This window comes from Sceloporus occidentalis, unplaced genomic scaffold, assembly GCF_023333645.1.
Source record: "Sceloporus occidentalis isolate IW3139 unplaced genomic scaffold, rSceOcc1.0.p SCAF_4, whole genome shotgun sequence".
NCBI lineage: Eukaryota > Metazoa > Chordata > Lepidosauria > Squamata > Phrynosomatidae > Sceloporus > Sceloporus occidentalis.
Window position 1 is genome coordinate 75,151,119 of NW_028316984.1, and position 16,965 is coordinate 75,168,083.

Here is a 16,965-nt window from a genome sequence, read left to right on the forward strand (position 1 = left end):
TCCAGCCTCAAAGTGTACCATAGTTCTACCTTGCTCTATTCGTATTAAAGTGCTGTTGATAGTATCTTTGTATCTATTGCTGCTTTATTCTTTCGCATGTTTCCCTTCAGTTTTCTTCTTTTTCCTTCATTCTCTCTCTTTCCTCTATACACTAAGTATTCCTGTACAGAGACTCAGGCCAACTTGATTTCCTGGCTTTTAAGTCCCAATTCAGTTGTCATTGCACATTCTAAAGCATTTTTGTTACTAAGGCCAAGCAACAGCAGAAAACACAAGAGATGAAGCATAGAAGATTTATGAATTGCTGCTCAGGCTTTAAAGTCTGTCTGTGGTTATTTCAATACCAAAAGAATCTATCAGTATCTTAGCTGTTTTTTTAATAGAAGGAGCATTTGAATGAATTACAATGAGAATAAAAGGGGTTTTGTTTCTGATAAAAATTCCTTTGTTAAGCCTGGGATTTAGAACACAACAGCTAGTTGTGGAAATGCCTAAACCTTTTATATATTTATGTTGGAGGCAAAGAATATACATTATATAAATAAATAAATTTGCTTTGGCAAGTCTCATTTTTATAACATACATTCTTGAAATGATAGGAACTTTCAGTTACAGAGAATATATTCCAGATTTAGTCATACTTAGAACAGATCTGTTCAAATCAATGGAGCTGAAGATAGTCATACATAAATTAAGTTCCATTGATTTCAAAGCATGATATAGCCCATTGTCACTATCGGGAGAAACGAAAATAAGACTTTCTGGTTTATATACCTGCACCTTTACCCTAATCTAGGCAAATAAGGAGTAGTATCTTTCTATAGGCTCAAGCATTGTTTCATCCCAAACTAGCTAATTGGTTTTCTGTGACCATTAGATAAAAGTTCTTAGGTCAAACTGGGTAGCATTCCTAGTATAATAGAAATCTCTTTTCATTGAAATTGTATTAGTAAGTTTAACATAACAAGTAACATTAATCACTATTTCCCAACACACTCAGCCCTAAAATTATCCTTCAGCAACACTGTTTATCAAATTATCATTGACTCTACAACATACAGTTCAGGCTTGCAAAGCAAACTATCCTAACACACTAAAGCAAGATGTTGGGACAGAGAGCTGGAGTGAATGGAACAGTGAAAGTGGCTTTTGAGTTGCAGTTTACATATTCCTTCATAGATCTGGGTTCACTGTCATACAGTTCCAAGAATATTTAGGCAAACACATATTTTCCTATTGCCTCCCATCTTTTATGGCTTCATCCAAGAATTACTCATTGTTCTACAAGTGGTGTAGTCAGGGACTTACATGTTCTATGTGTATGTTCACCATGTCTCCCTTTAGAACCAAAAGTTTATGTCCCTCTCCAATTCCCACTTCACTGGTTAGCATTCATAAGACCAGACCTATCTCACCCAACAGTGTTTCCACAGCCCAGACCTGGACACAATATTCCAGTTGGGGCCTGACCAGAGCAGAATAGAGTGGCACTATTGGTTCCCTTGATCTAGACACTCCAATGGACAGTTAAAGATTCTTAGCTGGTTTCCATAAAAAGCAAAAAACAAACAAAAAACAAACAAAAAACCCAAAGAGTATTTAAAAAATATTTTTGAGGCAAGAATTCAAAATAATTTCCAAATCAGTAATAATTAAGAAAACTCAAAAGACAAATAGTTTATTATCCAAGAAGGCAAGTAGATTTCATGCTTCACAGTAAACTGCTCCAGTGTCGAAAGCAAAAGAAGATATATCAAGGAATAAAGTGCTCCCAGCAGTATATCTCAATCAAGGACACATTCTCAGTTTCTCCTTATGGGCAAAAAAGCCTTTCATTATGCTCAATCTGTCTGAAGAAATGCATTATGTGTTAATGAACCAAAAAGCAGTTAGTAAAAGTGAAGCTTTGGTCATGCTTATCCTTGAAAATATCATTCCAGAATGCAGAAAAAAGTTGTTTTTAAAGGCACTTGAGCACCTCATTCTTTAAGCACACCAAAATGTGCATTTTGATATGTTTGGGATCATTTAGCTTCACATAGAAAGGCTGTTTGGCTGACAAGCAACATCAGTGGTGTGGAACAGGAAGTACAGTATAGCTGGGAGTACTTTGGCAGAGGTGACCTTCCCAAGGACAGAAAATCTACAATCCTCTGGGAAATTTTGCTGAACCCTATTGAAATGAACCAGTGTCCTTGTATTTCAAAAAGTGTGAGTGAAGAAAACTTAGTGGAGTGTGCCCCATGCTAAATAGAACAAAATTTGTGCTATTTAGACCCAGTGTTGTGTAGTGGTTTGAGCTTTGGACTACCATTCTGGAGACTAGGATTCAAATCCCTGCTCTGCCATGGAAACCCACTAGGTAAACTTTTCTCAGCTCCAAAGAAAGGCAAAGGCAAACTCGCTCTGAATTTAGGGTTGCTCTAAATTACAAACTACTTGAAGGCAGACAAGGAGAAGAATGTGCTATTTAGCCTTTCCTAGTGTATGCCATTTTTATTCTCCTTTTCTCAAATAAGGGTAATACTTAGGATATGGAGATGCTGAAGAAGTGTAATTTCAGGGCAGATGCTGCTAATTCACAACTAGTAAAAAATAAAAATATGAGGATCAGTAGTGTGCCCTACTCCAGTTCTTGGTGATGATCAGCAAAAAGCACTTTTTATACCTAAGAAGGAAGTGCTGGAAGTTATATATTTGGGAGCAGGAACAGGAACAAATTAATGCAGTCTTTTGTTCAAGAATCCCTCATCAGTTTTTTGTGGGATTTTCAGGCTATGTGGCGATGTTCTGGAAGAGTTTCTTTCTGATGTTTCGCCAGCATTTGTGGCTGGCATCTGTGCTGGCGAAACGTTGGGAAGAAACTCTTCCAGAACATGGCCACATAGCTCGAAAACCCCACAAAAAAATATGGATGCCGGCCATGAAAGCCTTCGACCCTCATCAATTCTTTGGACAGCATCCTCCATGCTGGCCTCTGCTAAAATTGAGCCAGTCTCTTGTATGAATTAACAGGAACTAATGGGAACTGGCATAATAATCCACAGTGACCAACTCTCCAACTGGAAGTATCTTTGGGAACCTTATCGCACACACAATTTTAAATGTTTTGGGGACTGAAGGAGGACGCTCGTGTGCGCGTGCATCCGGCAGAAAATGGAGTTTATCGCACACGAAGACGTCCTCCAAGAGGCCCCGTTCCGTCCCCTGGTGCGCACCTGTTCCCATCCAGTCCTGACAGGCGTGATTTTTGCCTGACGGACTCAGTCAGCAAAAAATGGCGCCCGTCAGGACTGGATGGGAACGGGTGCGCGCCGGGGGATGGAACAGGGCCTCTTGGAGGACGTCTTTGTGTGCGATAAACTCTGTTTTCTGTCGGATGCACGCGCACACAAGTGTCCTCCTTCAGTCCCCAAAATGTTTAAAATTGTGTGTGCGATAAGGTTCTTAGTTAAACTCACTGTTTGTTTCCCACTTCCAATTTGCAGCAGCCTCCCAGTTTCTACAGCTTCACCAGTCTAAGAGAGATTAATTATTCCATTACCTTGCAGTCATTTATTTTAATGAAATGTCTGGACTGGATCCCTCCTGTCCATAGTTGTTTTATGTTTTTATCTGCTTGTTTCTCTTCCATTAGAGATTTGGGCACTCGGCATTAAGATCCCAAAGCTACAACATGGAGAAATGAGGTTGCTTTAACTGTACACAGGATCTATTTACGCTTCAGTGGACTACAGAGTCCTGCAGAATCACAGCTGTGGCTCTTGAGATAATGCAGCCTTTCTTAGGATACAACTAGAAGCCTATTATCTTTATTCCTTGGTAAGGCAGCCAAGTTAAGCTTGGACAATCTTTCTTGTGTCATTGCTTCAGGCCAAGGCTGTACTTGCTCCAGGAAGGCTTTGTTTTAGATTAACAAGGGTGCCTTTATTTTATGGGAAACAAGATTCCCCCTGAGATTATCAGAGTTCCATCATTGTGGCCAGAGTGGTGCAGTGGTATGTGTGTTAGATTCTTGGGAGACGAGGGTTCAAATCCTCCCTTGGCCAAGGAAACCCACTGGGCAACCTTGAGCAAATCAAATCCAAAAGGACAATTTTCAGCCTAAAAAGAAGCCCATGATATAACTATTGTATAACTATTACCAAGAAAAACCTATGATAAGCTTGCCATGAATTGACCTTGACTTGAAGGCTCATAACAGCAACAATGATTGTAGTTCCTTTTAGAACAATATTGTGCCACCCCACACTATCTGTAGAGTGGTATACTCTGCAAAATGGAAGATGTCATTTAATCTAGTTCCTCCCTCCTGGCACACATAGCAAAGGCATCTAGTTTTTAAAGTGGGCCAACAGTGTATTCTAGTATTCCCAAATGAAGCCCATTAATCAAAATTTGATAGCTTTTCTACAATGAAGTTCCATGTAAATTCACCACATCCAGTGGGGAAGATCAATGCTAAACATTTAATTTGAAATGATTCGCAAGGATTTCCAAGACGGCGTAAACAGACCCAAGGGAGGAGTGGAAGTAATGGTGGTGCTAATTGCCGATATGTATTTAACAGAGGCACCTCTATGATATTATACGAATAAACATGTTTAGGTAGTGATACTGTTCAGGAAGAAATTATTTTCAAATAATTTCATCAAGAGAATTAAAAATCCAGCTTGTCACACCGATTTTGGTGTTATACTTGGAACTCTATTGGTAGGAAATTACTGTTAAATATTTAAGAGGGGTAACGCTGATCATTTGATCACTATCTGTTGAATTTATCTGAAATTCATGATTAAAAAATTTGCAAAGCTTTCTGGGTCAAAAGCTAAAAATGAGAAGTTTAATCATCTGGAAAAATAATGAAGATGAATTCTTTCTGATCAATAGAGGATTTTTCATTAGTTTAATTCACCATGTAAATATGTATTATTTTCAAACAGCTGTCTGAAATGACTTGAAGGCACACAACAATTACAAACAAACAAACAAATAAAAATAGTCCTTTAATACCAGAACCTCATCCCCATTTCATTTTAAGGATGGTGCCTAAGATTTTAAGATACACATGTATTAATGTAAATTGTGAAGAGGACAAATATGAACTTTCAAGCACAGACTTCATACAGATATAACTGAGTCAGGTTTGACAATATTTTCCAGGCTGACTTGAGGCAGGGAAAATGCTTGGGTAAGCACTGAAACATGGAAAACTCTATGTGAAATTGCAAATTTGCTTCTATGAAAGGAAAAATGAAAGCAACAATCAGTTTTTAATATACTTTGGCTTCACACTTGAGTCCCCATATAGTTTAATGAGATTTATGGCTCCCAGGTAAGTTGGCCCATGATTGCAGCCTTAATGGTACTTCATTTGGCAAATCTGGGCTCCCTGTTGTGTCATGTGTAAAAAAAGTTATTACTTAACCAAAAAATACCCTAACACTCATTGCAATAAACACCATTTAAAAATAATATCAATTGTGCAATATCTTAACATGTCTATTCAGAAGGAAGCCCTATAAAGTTCAATAAGGTTTACCTCTGATAAATAAATAGCATTTGTATTGTCTGAGTGCAACTCTTGCCAGCACTAGTCAGCAGGCCTAATGGTAAGACATGATGGAGGTTGCAGGGAGTCAAGCAATGAGCATCCTAGCATTGAGCCAAGCCAGTTAAAGGGGTGTGAGTGCTTTGGGTGTTGGACTATGACTCTGGAGACCAGGATTCGAATCCCCACTCAGCCACGTAAACCCACAGGGTGATGACCTTGGGTGACACACTCTCTCAGCCTAAGAGGATGGCTATGGCAAACCCCCTTTGAAGAATTTATTGTTGTTGTTAAGTGTCCTTGAGTCGATCTTGACCCACGGCGACCCTATGGATGAAACACCTCCAAGACCCTCTGTCCTCCACTGCTCTGCTTAATTCCCGCAAACTCATACTCGGGACCTCCTTAATAGAGTCTCTCCATCTGGCATGGGGCCTTCCTCTCTTCCTTCAACTTTTCCCAGCATTATTGTATTTTCCAAGGAGTCCTTCCTTCTCATTATATGTCCGAAGAACAGTAGCCTTAGTCTGGTCATCTTGGCTTCCAGGGAGATTTCTGGCTTGATCTGCTCTAGGACCTATTTGTTTGTCTTTTTGACTATCCATCATATATATGCTCAGCACTCTTCTCCAGCACCACATCTCAGATGAACTGATCTTCTTCTTGTCTTCTTTCTTAACTGACCAGCTCTCACATCCATACATGGTAATAGGGAATACAATGGCTTGTATAATTCTAAATTTAGTGATTAGTTACATATCTTTGCATTTTAGGATCTTTTCCAGTTCTTTCATAGCTGCTCTCCCCATTCTTAATCTTCTTCTGATTTTCTGGCTGCAGTGCCCATTCTGAATATCAGTGTTTGATCCCAGGTATGAGAATGCTTTCACTATATCTGTTTATTCATTGTCAACCAAAAACAGCTAGGGTAGCCATGTCGGCCATATAGCAAATCCAACAATATCCAAACAATGATACTTTCAATGTACAGCGCTGTGTAAATTTACAGCGCTATATAAATAAAGGTTAATAATAATAATAATAATAATAATAATAATTGGACCAACCAAAATGCCCAATTACATGTTGCAAACTTTCAAAGTCACACTGGCTTCTTCATCAGGCCTGATGAGGACCTTTATTGGGCCAACCAAAATGCACAATTATATGTTGCAAGCTTCATCAGGCCTGAATCGATGAAGAAGCCAGTGTGACTTCAAAAGCTTGCAACATGAAATTGTGCAGTCAAAGGCTTTCATGGCTGGCATCCATAGTTTTTTGTGTTTTTTTCTGGCTATGTGGCCATGTTCTAGAAGAGTTTCTTCCTGACGTTTCGCCAGCATCTGTGGCTGGCATCTTCAGAGAAACCTTCTCTGAAGATGCCAGCCAGAGATGCTGGTGAAACGTCAGGAAGAAACTCTTTTAGAACATGGCCACATAGCCCAAAAAACCCACAAAAAACTATGTAATTGTGCATTTTGGGTTGATCCAATAAAAGTGTCATTGTTAAAGAAGCCAGTATGGCTTCGAAAGCTTGCAACATGTAATTGTGCATTTGGGTTGGCCCAATAAAGGCATCGTTGTTCGGATGTTGTTGCATTCATTGTCAAGGTTGAATTTGTGAATTTGTATGATTCTAAACTTTTGTGCTGAGTTGTACATCTTTGTATTTTAGCATCTTTTTTTCCAGCTCTTTCATAGCTGCCTTCCCTATTCTTAACCTTCTTCTGATTCCCTGGCTGCAAGTGGCCCAGAAAACCCCTTGGCAGGGTCTCCATATAGGTCTGAAACGACTTGGAAGGCACACAATAACAACAACAGGAACAGAAACAACAACAAAAGGCCCAATGAATTCTCTTCTTCAGAGGCACTTCCTGCGAGGCGGCCATTAGGTGGCGCTGCAGGCTTCATCCAGATCCAGGCGCCGCAGCGGAGGCGGGGCTGCTTCACTCAGGAAGGAAGGAAGCAAGCAAGCAAGAGACATGTCCCGCGCGAAGGTAACATCATGGGAAAGGGAGGGAACAGCAGCAATAATAACAACAGTGGTCTTGGCATGTTAGAAGAGAAGAGCCCCTGGTATGAATGCTCTCTGCTTCTGGGGGAAGAGGAGGCTGGGGAATGACTCCTTGGTGCATCCACACTGTAGAATTAACCCGGTTTGGCACTGCTTTAACTGCCCTGGGGGCTCCAGGCCACCCAGTCCTAGCTGGGAGATGTACTTCTGCAAGGCATCAAGCACCCTTTGTGGCAGAGAAGGGCTGAAGGCCTTGCAAAACTATACAAACTGTAACACATTGTTAATTAGAGACAGTTCCCTGTCCCCAGGATTAAAATGCATGACACAACTGCATCCATACTGGAGAAATAACCCGGTTTGGCACCGCTTTAACTGCCCTGGCTCAAGGTTATGGGATTCTGGGAGTTGGAGTTTTGGCTAATCCTGGACACTGAGCAAGGTCAGCCTTGGTAGGTACTTGAATGAAAGACCAGAGATAAATGCCAGGTGCTGCCTGTAGGCTATATTTCAGAGGAAGAAATTGGCAAGACCACCTTTGAGTAAGGATTTCATGCCTAAGAAAACCCTATGGAAATCATGGGATTGCCATAGATCAAGTGGCAACTTGAAGATACACACATATATGTACACACACAGGTGATTTACACGTTAAATGGGTCCATGCTTCATAATTATATCACTTGTGTTGTAGCTTTATGCTACAGAATCCTGGGATTTGTAGTTTGGTGAGGCCACTCAGATTCCTTGCTAGAGAGCTCTATTGCACTTATTACCCTGAACTACACCACTAGAAGGGAGCCAGCATGGAGTAGTGGTTTGAGAATTGGAGTAGGACTCTGGAGGCCTGGGTTCAATCCTCAGCTCAGCCATGAAACCTACTGCTTAACTTTGGTTTGCTTTTCTTTTTCTCTTTTCTTCTTCTGAGCAAATTTGTTGGCTCCTCTTAAGAGCTGCATGCCGAGCAGACATTTCAGAAAGCGGCATTAACTTTTACTGTCGTTACTCATTTGTACAAGGGAAGGCTTTGCCTGCTGAATGGCTCTTTGGTATGCAGCTGTTGAAGGTTTAGGAGACCTGCCAGGAAAAAGAAATATAGGCCTGACTTTGCCTTTTATGATTTCTGAAATGCCATTAAGTACAATTCTTTGCACATTTGGACTAGGAATAAGCTTTATTGCTAATTAGCTTACTTGCTGTTCACCGCTATGATAGATCATAGCGGTATATAAATAAAACAAATTATTATTATTATTATTATTATTATTATTGAACATAGTGGGACTCGCTTCAGAATAAATGTTTATTTAAAGCATATTTATCCTGCCTTTCAAAATAATAACTTCAAGGTAGGTGACAAACATATCAATCAAAAACAGGAAATGGGATATTGTTTGAGGACAACTCAAGTGTGGTGTAGTGGTTTGATCATTGGACTATGACTCTGGAGATTAGGGTTTGAATGCCAGTTCAGCCATGTAAACCCACTGGGTGACCTTGGGCAAGTCATACTTTCTCAACCTCAGAGGACAGCAATGGCAAACCCCCTTTGAAGAAATTTGCCAAGAAGACCCCATGATAGGTTTGCCTTAGGGTCACCATGAATGAATGAATGAAATATTTATTTATATCTTCCGTTTTGGGGATCGAGGTGGGTAACAACATGATTATACAATACACAATGATAAAACAATAAACCCACAAGACCCTAACCTAACCCTCCCTCCCAAGTTTAAAATTAAATAATAAAACAGTTAAAATGTATGTAACAATGCATCAAAATTATTACACAATCCACGAGTGGCATTCAGTCTGGGAAGGCCTGCCAGAAGAGAAGGGTTTTTGTCGCCTTTTTGAAAGCCTCCAATGAAGATAATTGGTGAATCTCTTCCGGCAGGTTATTCCAAATTTTTGGGGCGGCGGTAGAGAAAGATCTCTGGGAGGTCACCACCAGTCTGGTCTTTCTTGTTTGTAAAAAAATTTTCCTGGATGAACAGAGTAAATAAATCTGAAAAGACTTGGAGACACACAACAACAACTCCTTTCATTCCTTGTCATTGACTGTGCTGCCCAGAGCTGATGGAAGTTGAAGTCCAAATCATATAGAGGGTCAAGAGATTCCCCACCTTTGTTATACAGGACAATGTTCTTCCAAAGCAGGTGGACACTTAGAAACTGTAAACTAAAAACATATTTTTGTGAATATTTATTACCTCCCATTGGTTTAGTAGGCCTCATTTCCAAGTAATTGGGTATAGGACTGTTGCCTGCCAGATATATTTATGCCATTGCTTCCTTTACAGTGGAGAAAAAATGGATCTCAAGTGTTGCCATTCCATAATGTTCTATGTAGGATTATAAATATGTGCTTGCATTATTTCAGCTTGTTCATAGGTATGTTAAGTTGTTCTTAGGTATGTCCTAATTCAGTTTGTACTTTTCCTTTTGGAAGGCCGCAGTGGTGCTATGTATGGATGTTGGCTTTTCGATGAGCCATTCTGGTCCTGGAGAGGAGTCTCCTTTTGAACAATCCAAGAAAGTAATGACAATGTTTGTGCAACGGCAGGTAAAAAACAACAACAACCTGGCAATGTAGTAGTGGTGAGCAACAGTAGATATTACAAGAATTGTCAGCAGACGGCAGCCCCGTGTTGAGTTGCTCTGCTTCTGTAGCATAAACCGAAACTGGTGCATCTTTTCATATCATTGTGTCGTAGTTGTTCCCCTAACCCTGGAAAGAGCAATCAATAAAATATTGTGGGGAAAGTGGAAAGAAACATAGTATAGCTATAAAATTTGGATAAACATCAGGTGCATATAATGCAGGGCGGCAACTTGCTGCAGTGTTGTTGTCTTTAGCAGCAACTCCATGTCTGTTGTAATGACTGAGGAGTGTGCATATTCCTGAACATCCAGCAGCCATTTTTGCCCTCTTAAGGACCTTTTCAGGCCCCAGCCCCTGACAAAAAAACAACAATCTTTTTTTTCCCCATCTAGAAGCCTCAGGTGAGGATGCCATCTGTCAGTTTGCCTTTTTAGCCAAAAATGTCTTGTGAGAAATGTCATTTGGATTATGGGGGCACAATTAGCCATTTTGTGGACTCATTTTTTTGTGGGGCGGAGAGGTAGACAGAGCCAGCAGTGGTTTGAGAGTTTGACAACAATTCTGGAAAACAGGGTTCAAATCCCTGCTTGGCCATGGAAATCCACTGTTTGACGTTGGTCAAGCCACATTCTCTAAGCCTCAAAGGAAGACAAAGACAACCCCCTCTAATGAAATCATGCCAAGAAAACCCCATGATAGCCTTCGGGTCTCCAATAGTTGGAAACGACTTGAAGGTGCACAATAACAGTAATAGGCAGGTCAGAGGGTGCCTCTGAAACTGCAGCTACCTTCAGTTTGCATCCTCAGCTTGATAGGTTTGGCACTGGGAAGTTTTGGGTCAAGCCTCACCTCTTGAGATGTGACACATGGTGATCCTCATCAGTTGCCAAGTTATAAGTGAAAAGGTTTGGAAAACTGCCATCAGCAGGAGTAACATCCTGTCAGGCTGCTTAGAATGGGGTTCAGATCTTAGTTCAGTTTCTCCCTTGTGCCAGGGATGGGGAACTAGTTCTTCCAATAGTTTTGGACCATGACTCATTTAATCCCTTATTGTTGTTGTGTGTCTTCAAGTAATTTCCAACATATGGCAACCCTAAGGCAAACCTATCATGGGATTTTCTTGGCAAGTTTCTTTAATCCCTTAACAGTTGGCCATACTTGCCAGGGCTTCTGGGAAATATAGTGTTTGTCAGCAGCTGAAATTAGAAACAGTGATTTTCCTCCTCCCTCTTGAACAGAGATGATCAGCCACCTGTGTTGGGGTACCCCCCACACTACTGGGAGTGGGGTTTTAGCCATAAACCTGAAGTTATTATCAGTGAGGGTGTTTAAAACTAAAAGAGTGCTGTAAGATAAACTATGACCTCTGGTGGGTTACCAGGATTGGTGATGGACCATTTTGAAGTGCCCCCCCCAGACTCTAAGTGTGTTGAATGGGTGTCCAGCCAAGCCAGAGGGGGTGCAAAACCCCTGAAGAATTCCCATACCTGTCTTAGAACATGCCTCCTATTCTGTTATTTATTTTGGCACATTCAGTCTATATTAAAGCCATATAAGGAAAAGAGGATGCATGCCTCTTACATTGTTTGGGGCACAGAATTTTTTTAGCCAGAAGATATGTTTTCAAATATTGACCTGCAGTATTATGTAGTCCTCAAAACTTACGTTGGATAGCTGTGCCTGAAGCTTAGATATAATTAATTAGATTTTACATATGAAGCCAGCAAATAATTGAGGCTTAGCTGTAAAGTTTACGTCGCTCACTTTATCACTATTTTACCATTTTTAGGTGTTTGCAGAGAGTAAAGATGAAATTTCCTTGGTTTTATTTGGCACAGAGAACACAGCAAACAGTCTTGCCAGTGGGGATCAGTATCAGCATATTGCTGTGCACAGACACCTGATGCTGCCTGATTTTGATTTGTTGGAAGAAATACAAAATGTGATTCAGCCTACCTCTGAACAAGGAGACAGTATCTTTTCTGAATGCTGAATGGAGTTTTTTTTTTGCTAGATAACAGTTGTATGTGGGATTGAGAGTTTGTTTTTATCTTAAACTGTCCTGTTAATAATTTCCCATAGTTCTTATGATTAAGCAGACTGCTAGAAATCTCAGTTTAAAAATACAGTCATCCCTCCATATTTGCAGCTTTGATATTTGCAGATTTGGTTATTCACGGCTTTCATTAATATGTTCTCTCTAGGACTGTCTAGGTCCTCCAGTGCAACTCTGTGGTCAACTTTAACTAAAAGTTGCACTGAAAGACCATTTGTAGCTACTCCAGTGCCATTCTATGGTCAGTGTATGTTGGACATTGACCACAGAGTTGCACTGGAGGATCTAGAGATTCCTAGAGAGGTGTCCTCTCAGGTAAAAACAGTGTTTTTGTTATTTGCGGTTTTTCCATATTCACGGGGGTCTTGTTCCCCTAACCCTAGCGAATATGGAGGGATAACTGTATTATGTATAAAATTACCTTCAGGCTGTGTGTATAAGATTTACATGGAACATAAATGAATTTGAAGTTTAGACTTGGATCCCATCTCCAAGATATCTCATTATTTACATACATATGCAAATACAGGTATTCCAAAATCCAGAAATATTCAAAATCCAAAATACTTTTAGTCCCAAGCATTTTGGATAAGGGAGACCCAAACCTGCAGTGTGTTTTGGGTGGTAGCTGGAGGCATGTATCACTGGGCTTTTGATGTAACAAAGTGCTTAGCTGATCATTGACTAGCTGTACCATGGTGGCAAGAAACTGAACATCTTGTGTGGATTGTTCCAGGCTGAGGTTGATGGTAAGGTAAAAGTTGTTGAAATTCTGGTTGAACAACTCAAGTGCTTCCTTCCCATTAAGTCAAATGATACAGATTTTGTCATAGAGTTGGAAGAGACCGCAAGGGCCATCCAGTCCAACCCCCTCTTTCATCAGTCTCCACTTTTCTTATGATTTCCATTTTTGTGTCTGAACTTACAGATGTAGGCGGGATACAGACGGGCAAAAAGGGGTGTGTTCATGACGTCATGAAGGTGTAGCCTTCAGACAGCCCTTACCTGAATGCCGCCATGAACACGCCGCCCGCACGCCCCAAGCGGGAAGAAGCGGCATTAAAAAGGTGCTGCTTTTCCCCGCTTCTTTTCTATATACTGCGCAACTGCACAGCTCCGTCTATAAGCTGCTGCACCGGTACGCCAGAATTGTTACGCCGCTAATTTAAGTTGCCCATTTAAAAGCTCTGTGTCTGCTGCGTCGCATAATGAGTCGGGGTCCTGGAACATGCGCAGTTTGCACCGAGGCTCTAATTAGAGCGTCAGATGCCATGCAGATGTGGAAGCTGCAGTACAGCTGCACTCTATTTTAATGCTCGTAACCCTAACCCTAGAGCAACATGTACGCATGCGCTGCTAGAATTGGGGAAAGTTTGGAATTTAAAGTGAACCCCTACACACATTCCTGTGCCATTTTCACCTAACAATAAAAAACCCCTAAAACTTTAAATATTTACATATGTACAAGGGAGGTGATGGAGGATGGCAGGGGGACAGCGGTGGCAGCGGCGACAGCTGTGGCTGTGCATTGCAGATTCAGCAAGAGCGTGGGGACCAAAGGAGAGGAGGCATCCATGATGCTGGTGACACTACCAATGTGCAAGCGGACAAGGATGCCAACACCAGCTGATCACCAGCTGGCAGGAGACCACCATTGTTCTTGGGCAGGGCGAAGGAAAAAGTTTAAAGGGGCCTGGGCGCTTTAAATGTGCACATAGGCTTTTTTCCGCCGGTGTTGAGTGCCGCAGCTGCGCAGCTGCGCATCCGCCAGCCGGCAAAAGAAAAAAAAAAAGCCCCGTTTTTGGCCGCCCGTGCAGAAGCTGCCTCTCTCTTTGCAGCGTCCTCCGAGGCGGCGGTATGGAAACTGCGGGTCAGAAACGGCCCCAAGTGAGGCGTCTTCACTGCCCCCCATGTGGAAGCCCCATACACCTGAGCCACGCCCCCGGGGCGGGCGGTCTGGAGGCTCCGTATTCAGCAGAATACACCTCCAAGACGTCTTCCCCTGCCCGTCTGTACCCCGCCGTATGCTTTTTTAATATGCTGGGAATAGCTGGAGAGGCAGGCTTATTTGCTGTCCCCTTTTATTTCTGTTTTGCTATTCACACGTGCTCTGTAAAGGATTCTGGAGGAAACTACTGTTTACCTGGCCTGTTTTATACAGGCACACATGGCTACAGTATTTATTTATTACTTTATTGAAATTATATCCTGTCTCTCCCAAGGTGGGATTCATGATGGCTTACAATAATTTTAAAAAGATCAAGCTAAAACATTAATTTACAAAAGTTAAAAAAATTAAATAACAGTATTATTTTAAAGCATGATTAAAACAGTTAAAATGCTTAAAATGTATTTAAAACATAATTTCCAGTAAAAGATGAAAACATACAGTCCACCACTTTACATCCAAACTACTGCTCTAGTATTAAAATCCAAAGGCCTGCTTGAATAAAAACATCTTCACATGCTGTTTGTAAGAGAGCAGGGAGGCGGCCAACTGAGCCTCTGATAGAAGATTGTTCCATGAAGAAGGCTCCTTACCAACCATGCATGCAAAGGTGTTTGGACTGGGAAAGCCCTCCACTGTAAATTTTAAAGCTGGCACTGGCTTGTATAAGGAGATACAATCTTTCAGATAGTTTGGAACCAAGCCATGTAGGGCTTGTACAGGTCAAAACCAGCATGTTGAATTCTTTCTGGAAATGGACTGGTAGCCAATGGAGCTGTTTCAACATGGGAATCCTATGATTCCTGTAACCCTGGTCAGAAGCCTGACCAGCATTTTGGACCCATTGAAGTTTTTGAACAGTTTCCAAAGGCAGCTCCAGATAGAGTGTATTACAGTTGTCCAAATGGAATGCAATCAAGGTGTGTGACCATAGCCAGATCTAACTTTTCCAGGTTTGGATAGAGTTGAATACAGTGGGGCCTCCGTATTAATGGTGGTTTGGTACCATGCCCCTCCCCCAGATGCCAAAAAACATGGATGATGTATCCCATATTATTCAGTGGCGATGATGTGAATGCACACACTTTATATGGGATGTGTTGATCTGCGGGTGGTGAAAATTAGCAGATCTGAAACCTACTGATATGGCAGGCCCACTGTACCATTTTTCCCCAGGTCAGGCTTTATTACATTGTTTATTGCAGACATACTGCTGCATTCTAACTGAATGTTAGTGTTTCTTCCATTCTTCATTATCTTCCTAGTACCAGTGCTACTTTAAAAAAAACAACTTTCCAGCTAGACAGGATAAGGAAGAAAACAGGAGCTGTGCAGGCATAAAAAGACTTTGTAAAAAAGAATTTCATTGTTCAAGGCTTTGTTAATTGAAGTATGCCTGTATACAGTGCACCCACGTCATATGCGGGTGCACCTTACGTGGCTTCCGCACCGGAAAAATCCATTGCACACCCTGGAAGAAGTAATGGGGCGTGTGCCTATGGCGCGTCACAGGCACGAGCCACATTACTTTTAATGGAGTTCGAGCATATGCGTTTTTTCCCTTATGAGGGGGGCGGGGGCGGAACAGACCGTGTAAAGGAAGGGCCCACTGTACTTGATGACTTGCAGTCCACCTTTGTGTGGGATGTTGGTGCACAGTGATTCCACATCCATACTGGCTAGGGAGGTGTTCTCATATTGTGGATAGGTTTTATTTTCCTCATGAGTATTGATTGCATATGGTGTGAGAATAGAGCCCACATATCCAGACCCCAGGCAGTGAGGGTTGCAGTGGTTGAGACAGTATGCTAAGAAGATTTATTTATTTTGGGTAGTAGATAGATGCTACCTGCTGTATAATTCCTTCTGGTAATGAATAGTGGGCTATGTAGGCAGAGTTCTGTAAAATGAAGTGTTGACAATTTTTCTCTCAGCCTCTTGTATTTAAATTGTTCATGAGGACTACAGCCTATTTAATTACAATATTTCTGAGTCTGTGGATGTAGTATCTTGTTCCGTATGGCTCTGATTTTTTCTTAAATTATGTCCCTTATGGATTGTCTCCATCTGGAAGTGGCAGCAGAAGCATTCTATGTAGAAATCCAATTGCATGTTCTGATCTTCAGGAGGGATCTCTGTAGAGCAAGATGGACAAATGCATGGGAAGCTGGGGCCACTTCCCCCCAACTTCCCCTTTGGGCCAAATTTTCTAATTATTTCTAATCTGCCTATAGGGTTGCTATATATGTACTGATGTAGTGATGGCTAGGATGTACCAAAACATCTTCTTGTCTCTCCTTAATGTGCCTAGTTCTCGATGCTCTGATTGTGTGTATGGACTTGCTTCAAAGAGAGACAATGTAAGTACTTCAGCACATGGCTGTTTTTTTCTGGATTTCGAAAAGAGATCTGTCTTGCATTATAGCACTTGGATATTAAAGTATGGCAGGGAATCTTTTAAAATATTATTCTACAGTGATTATAATGGAACACTTTAAAAAAGAAAGGGTAATAAGGATAACACACAAATTCTCATCTTTCCTGCTCACTGGGTTTTGGTATTGTTTATTTATTTCTTTTGTTGCACATTAGACACTTAACCTTTTTTAGCCAGTTTTTATGAAGATTTATTGAATAACAGGGAGACCAAACATCATGTATGTAAGTTTTATGTTTATTTCAGTGTCACAATTTGGTTTGAATACAATTTAAGAACGTTTCCTGAACTGTTCCCTCACCACTTCAATACCATCTCCTGTCTTATACCAAAGGGACACAGAGCTCCCAGCTA

General features: G+C 41.2%; 1 protein-coding gene across 1 annotated transcript in view; it reads left to right on the plus strand.

The window, feature by feature from the left end:
- The first annotated feature begins 7,504 nt into the window (after window positions 1–7,504).
- Window positions 7,505–16,965, plus strand: part of XRCC5 (X-ray repair cross complementing 5) — a 59,172-nt gene continuing 49,711 nt past the window's right edge. Inside the window, exons 1-4 of the mRNA XM_089520342.1 lie at window positions 7,505–7,548; window positions 10,018–10,131; window positions 11,960–12,143; window positions 16,486–16,534. Of these exons, the coding sequence (XP_089376468.1) occupies window positions 7,534–7,548; window positions 10,018–10,131; window positions 11,960–12,143; window positions 16,486–16,534 (362 nt within the window). The 5' untranslated portion in view covers window positions 7,505–7,533. The remainder of the gene's footprint in view (window positions 7,549–10,017; window positions 10,132–11,959; window positions 12,144–16,485; window positions 16,535–16,965) is intronic.